The sequence below is a fragment of the Henckelia pumila genome, chromosome 1, assembly GCF_033568475.1.
Source record: "Henckelia pumila isolate YLH828 chromosome 1, ASM3356847v2, whole genome shotgun sequence".
Lineage (NCBI taxonomy): Eukaryota > Viridiplantae > Streptophyta > Magnoliopsida > Lamiales > Gesneriaceae > Henckelia > Henckelia pumila.
Genome location: NC_133120.1, coordinates 112,111,534 through 112,118,599, shown reverse-complemented (window position 1 = coordinate 112,118,599; position 7,066 = coordinate 112,111,534). Strand labels below are relative to the sequence as shown.

General features: G+C 31.9%; 1 protein-coding gene across 1 annotated transcript; it reads left to right on the top strand.

Moving 5' to 3' along the window:
* Window positions 1-4,826: 4,826 nt before the first annotated feature.
* LOC140875878 (protein JINGUBANG-like) lies at window positions 4,827-6,426 on the top strand. The gene has a single exon (XM_073279701.1). The coding sequence runs from the start codon at window positions 4,896-4,898 to the stop codon at window positions 6,228-6,230; it is 1,335 nt and encodes a 444-aa protein (XP_073135802.1). The 5' UTR covers window positions 4,827-4,895; the 3' UTR covers window positions 6,231-6,426.
* Window positions 6,427-7,066: the final 640 nt, after the last annotated feature.

Here is a 7,066-nt window from a genome sequence, read left to right as displayed (position 1 = left end):
GAGAAAAAATAATGCATGATAAATAGAAAAAAAATCGTAAAAGAGATAAAAATTCAACATATAGTGTAAAAAATATTTATTAATAATTTAAATTAAGTTTTAAAATGCATTATATATGTTATTATTATTATTATTATTATTATTATTATTATTATTATTATTATTATTATTATTATTATTATTATTATTATTATTATTATTATTATTATTACATAAATCAATACTTGTAAAACAAGTAATTAACACATTAAATTAGAACATTATAAAATGAATATTTTATTTAATTTGATTAACATATCTCACTTATTATCAAATACATAATAAATCATATCGATTCAGAGCATACATACATAAGAAAAAAAATAAAACAAATGCATGGTACCAAACATGTCATACTTGTTCAATATTAATCAATCAAATGATGGAAACTCGAGTTAATAATTGCATAAGAATCAATATCAATATTGTGCCAAAATAAAACTATATTAAATATTATATTTATAGGCTAACATGAGTTATTGATAATGTATTATTTTAAACTGTTAATATATATAGCTATAGAATAGCGATAACTGTAAGTGATGAACATTGAAATTAACTGTAAGCTTTTGGTAAAGTGACAAGCGATCGGTCCTACAATTGGTATCAGAGCTAAGGTCATGAGTTCGATTCTCATTGATTACAAGGGGTGCAAAGAAGATTATTGAATGCAATAATTGTTCTTGTTGGGTAAAACAATCGAACCATGACGCTTGGCTGCTGTGCGGTTTAAAAGATTTGAGTTGCACTATTACCGCCAGTTATAGCTTTTGATAAAGCAGCAAGCGATCGGTCCTATATATTGTTACAAATTATTAATAAATCTTCTTTATTTATAGGATAACATCACTTCAATATACTACAAGATTTAGAGACACAAAATAAAAAATATATACATTTATTCTCAAAATGGATAAGACGATTGAAATACAAGACAAAATGTTAACATTTTTAATCAAAAGCATTCAAAATTCGAGTAAAAATTTAGCAACAAAAATTATTGCATAGTAGATTTTGAACAACTTAGCATGAAATTAAAAATATAAAAAACGTTCAATAACACATTGATTATTAAAGATATTGACTTACAAGTAATAGAAGATAATAACACAAGAATGGAGATTGGAGACAATGAAATTATTTATACTCTTGCAAAGAATTATTTCAGCATGATCCAACAAAAGAATCAAAGAATAAAGATATAAAAATAAAAATAATTGATAGAGAAAAAATCACAAGAATTATTTTCGAATATGATGAGAAAATTAATTTTTTTAAGAATAAATAATGAATGACAAACGAAAAAATCATGAAAGAAGAAAAATGTTTATGTAAAGAAAGAAAAAAACGCTGTAATTTAATTTAGAGTTTAGAATGCATTATCTTTATTATTATTATTTTCTCAAAATCAGTAGTGGTAAAATAATTTTTTAACACTATGTATTATTTATTATATTTTTTTCTTAAATTTTTTTTATTAAATATGTCATGACATCAAATTATATATTTTCCTCAATGTCTAATTTATAAAAAATTATAATATTTGTTACAACCATTATTTGCAATAACGTCTATAAATTCAATTAGACTTGTAACATATAAAATATTTAAACAAAGATTATTCGTACTCATTTTATAAAAAAATGTTGTAAAGATCATATCACATTGAATTTAATATTTACTAAAATATCATGAAGATTATTAACTAATTGCATATTTATCTCTTCTCATCTCAACTCATTTATTTAACAACATTTATCGTAATAAAAAGTTGTTCTCACATGCAATGCACGTGACTTTTACTAGTATATATATATAGAGTTTCTTTCAAGTGCCCACCTACCATGCCCACCATCATGTCCACTAATGATGTGACACTATTCTATTGGATGTGATAAAGATGTGATAAATTATAGGTCCAATAGAATAGTGTCACATCATTGATGGACATGGTGGTGGGCATGGTAGGTGGGCACTTGAAAAAAAACTCATATATATATATATATATATATGGGTGTGAAAGAGCTAGAGAGATGAATGGAGGAAGTGAAATTTCCTTAATATTCAAGCTGAGGTACACTTATTAATTGGTCCACGTACCCCGACTCACGAGGGCTTGAAAATCTTCCAACAATGCATTCACTCAAAGTTGCCATTTTCTGAATTCCTTTTGTGCAAACAAATTTACGTTGCTCTTAATTATAATCATGAAACCAAACATATAGGTGGTAAAATTAGAATTAATCTATTTTCTTGTTTTCTTTGAAATTTTAATTTTGCATTCTGAAATAACTTATATGCCTAAATCGACTAGGTCGATGTTGGCTTCAGGGTACTGCCCTGAAGCCAGAATCAATGGCCCGGATCATCTTTGCAGAAAGATCCGGACCGTCCAATCCCCATCCAGGTGGTGTGGAGTGTTGTGATTGGTCTAATTATGTGGGTCCCACATAATTTTATGTGGGTCCCACATTATTGGACCAATCATGTGTTTCCACACCACCCATGGGATATTACCCCATGGGTAGGGTCGAAGGAACCCTGTTTAGGTGGGGTAACATCAACCGAAACGTCCAATTAATCCGGCAACACAAATTATTTTATTCTCAATTACATTATTATAAAATATTTATAATTTTAAATTAAATTAATTTATGTTAGTATCTCAACCACACGTACGTATTATTGTGCCTTTCTATCAGGTTATATATATATATATATATATATATATATATATATATATATATATATATATTTTGGCTTTGTTTAATTTATGGTGGTTTTGCACAAAACAAAAAAAAAAATACAAAAGATATCCTTGGTGTGTGTGTGTGTGTGTACACACTATTTGAGAGGTACATGCATTTACCCTACCTTGGAATATCATGGCTCAGCCATGGTGGTCTAATCTTATAATATATTTTTGCATGATAATTAGCTCTTGTACAAATTAATTAACTTCATGGTTTTTTTTCCACGATTAACAGTAAAGAGTACGTGTATTATTCAATAGGGAAAATAATATTTTTTTGTTTAGTAATCTATCCTTTTTTTTTTTTTTTTGGTTTTGTCCATTAACTTTTTTATTTTTGGTCTTGATACAATAAATTCTGAATTTAGGTTATTTTGGTTCATCCATCATCGACATGTTAGCCAAAAAATGTTAATTAGGTGATGGTTAAAACATATTTTGGTGTCACAATCATTGAATGATTTGATGGAATGCATAAAACTTGTAAAATTTGTTTGATTTTCTCATAAATCAAATTTTAAGTTTGAATCAATTAAGTTAAGTGCACATATATATAGGTAATTAAAGAACTAAAGATTTGGATATCTCTCTAACAAAATGATACATACGCTTGATGATTTATAACTTATTTGATACAAATATCTCAAGTTCACGGCAAGGTCTCTCGACTCTCGAGACTGCACGGTCGTAACAAACACATGCATCTCCTGGTTCAAATTAAAAGAAAAAAGTGACCCATGAATTTTTGGACAAAATGATGGAAGGAACAAGGCATTGGGTTGGGGGTACCTACCACTGTATTTATGGCAATGCAAGTATTAGTAAGCATTGGGTCGACGAACAAATGGGGTATTAACTTAGGCAACCGAATTTAAAAAATGGTTGGTCCCATTGTCATTTAATATTTAACTCCAAATTTAATTCTTTAGCTAACTTCAATATTTATTATTGTATGTGCGCCAGCTAGCTCGGTTATTTGTATTTGCCACAGCTTTTATGAGAAACCTTATTTTGTATTTAATTTTGGTTCAACTAATATAGTAATATACCAGTTATGATGGTCAGGTACTCTGCAGCCATCATATATATATTAATTAATAATTTATACACCATTTTTTATTTTAAAAAATAATGCCATTTTCGCCAAATAAATTTTTTTTAAAGGTTTACTTATTAGTTTGTTATTTCATTCAAAACCTGACACGATCATTTAAAATCTAAAATTTAGATCGTTTCCTCAAACGAATTATTTTAATGCAAACACAATTATAATAATTTGTCAAAATAAATGGAGATATTTACTATCAAATAAATTACTTTTATTAAGGGTGGATTTTACAATTTGTTCATTTAAGTTATTAATATTTAAGAGTGTGTTTAGCTAAGCTTACAAGCTATTTTGAGTGCTTATAAGTTCAAACAAACACTCTAAGTTGTTTATTAAAAAAAACGCACCATATGCAATTACTTACATAATCATCGGTTTTTAATTATATTCATTTCTAAATTTCCAATCATCAAAATTTGAATTTAATTTTAATTTATTCGGGAGTTATATAGCTGATTGTACGTAAAATTGATTGTAATTAAAAATAAATTTATTTTTTTTATGGGAAAATATTTTTTAAATTTGATTGTAATTAAAAATAAATTAACTATTTATTAATTTTCGGATATTTTGGTGTAATTATATACTGACGTAACATCAGAAAACGATGACATGACTTTGTAAAATGCTACTTATCAAGTATTTGTCAACTCACAAATTTAACCAAAAACCAAAAATCATAAGTTTAATAAACTAAAATCAAAATTTGAAAAGTTAACAGACTAAAACAAAAAACAAAACAACACAAATTTATTTTTTTCAATTAGTATGGCATGATTGAAAAATTTTCCTAAAGAATACTATTCATTTAGGAATATGTCTAATTATATTTGGAATTTTGGAATAATGTACATATGCCCCATTATAAATATATATCAATGGAAGCACATCATATTCCGCGCCTCATATGCATTAATAATGGAATCCCGTTACAGGAGAAGCTTTACTCTGAGCAATCACTTCTCCACAGAAGAAGAACACACGACAGCAACAACAATGCAATCTCCGTCGCGCCTCTCCGCCGACTCCCGCCCTCTAGACTACGAGCACCACCACGATAATCTCCTCTTCAGCCCATCCAGATCTCCCCCGCACGCCACAAATATGTACTCAATCCTACCTCCGCCCAGCCCCGAGTCCCCCTGGACCCTCTCCCCTCACCAGACTCCTTCTCCGTCCCTTCTCTACCACTGCATCGCAACCCTTCACCGCCAAGAAGGCGCCATTTTCTCCATCGCAGCCGCCGGGGGTTTAGTCTTCACGGGTTCGGAGAGCCGCCGCGTACGAGCATGGAGACAGCCGGACTGCACGGAGAGGGGATACTTAGAAGCCAGCTACGGCGAGGTTCGCGCCATTTTAGCTCATGGAAACACACTCTTCACTTCGCATAAAGATGATCGGGTCCGTGTATGGAATGTGTTGTCCGTTTCGGAAACCTTTCAGGCGAAGAAGATCGCCACCCTTCCCAAGAGCTGGGGTCTACGTCTTTTCTTCATGAACAGATCGAGTAATTATAACCATAAGCACAAGGATCGCATTTCTTGCATGGCGTATAACCATGCAGAAGGGGTTTTGTACACGGGTTCGTTGGATAGAACGATCAAAGCATGGAGAGTTTCCGACAATCTCTGCGTCGATTCTTTCACAGCACACGAAGATTGCGTAAACTCAGTCGTGGTGAAGCAAGACGACGGCTGCGTCTTCAGCTGTTCCTCCGACGGCTCCGTCAAAATATGGCGGCGGGTGTACGGACAGAGCTCGCACACTCTAACAATGACGTTGAAATTCCAGCCATCCCCCATCAACGCACTGGCTTTGAGCATATCGCCAAGCTCATGCTTCCTTTACTCTGGTTCTTCGGACGGATTCATCAACTTCTGGGAGAAGGAGAAAACTTCGGGGAGATTCAACCACGGAGGTTTCCTGCAAGGCCACAGATTCTCAGTTCTTTGTTTGGTGGCGAAAGAGAAATTAGTTTTCAGCGGTTCGGAGGACACCACGATCAGAGTGTGGAGAAGGGAAGAAGGAAGCTGCTTCCATGAATGCCTGGCGGTACTGGATGCGCACAGAGGGCCGGTGAAGTGCTTGGCGGTTTCTCTGGAAATAGAAAAAGTGATGGTGATGGGTTTCTTGCTGTACAGCTCTGGATTGGATCAAGCATTCAAGGTGTGGAGGATCAAGATTTTGCCTGAAGAAAAAGATCGGGAGGATCTGATGGTGGATGCAAAGAATGTTTCCGCGGAGTCGTTTGAATTAAGGAATCCTGTCTTGTCTCCTTCTTGGGTCATGGAAAAGAAGCTACAAACTGGTAATCATCACCCTTTTCGTTAATCCTCATTATTTGTTAAAATTATAATATTTTTTTAATTTTATGATTTTAAATCCCATTTTTTAATTTTTATTTTCCGGATGATTTTTTTTAAAAAAAAATTATTGGGATCCAAACCATGTTATTAGTCATTAAAATTGTTGTTGTTATAGATAACGAGATTTAAATATGTAATAAATCATAATTTATGAGGTATACTTAATTTATTAGTTGCAAGCAAGCAAGCAAGCAATTAATTAATGTATTTTTGTTTAATGAAACTTTCATTGTTTTATTTTTTTATTATATTATTATTATGTGAAGGTATTTGGATACGCGATCTCTGCAACCCTAATACAGGGGACATTTCTTAGATCATGTGCTTAAATTAAAGGTTGTGACATTTGAATAATGCGAATTGTTTGGGAGAGCTTTCATTCAATTTTACGTAAAACTAGAAGTCTAGAATCGAGCATGTACTCTACATATTTGGATCAGTTATGGTCATTAGATATTGATGAAGGTAGTAAGATCTCATTTAATTATAGCAAACTAGCTTCTCTCAAGAATTAAAAAATAAAATAAATTAAAACTCATGCATACCCAGATGAGTACGGCATGATTGCCCCCTCGTTGTCTCATTAAAAAAAATATTGAATGCGGCAAGCTGCGTCTTTAATTGCGAATTGGGTCAGGGTAGATGCAATTATTGGGAGAATTATATTTGTGCATTAGATCAGCATATAGCTGTATAGTCGTTGTAGACATTAAATTTCTTCCATGCATTAATTTTATTGTTTGGGTGAGAATTGGTTGATCTGTTGACCCGCATGTGTTAATGTTCATGGGCCATCAAATT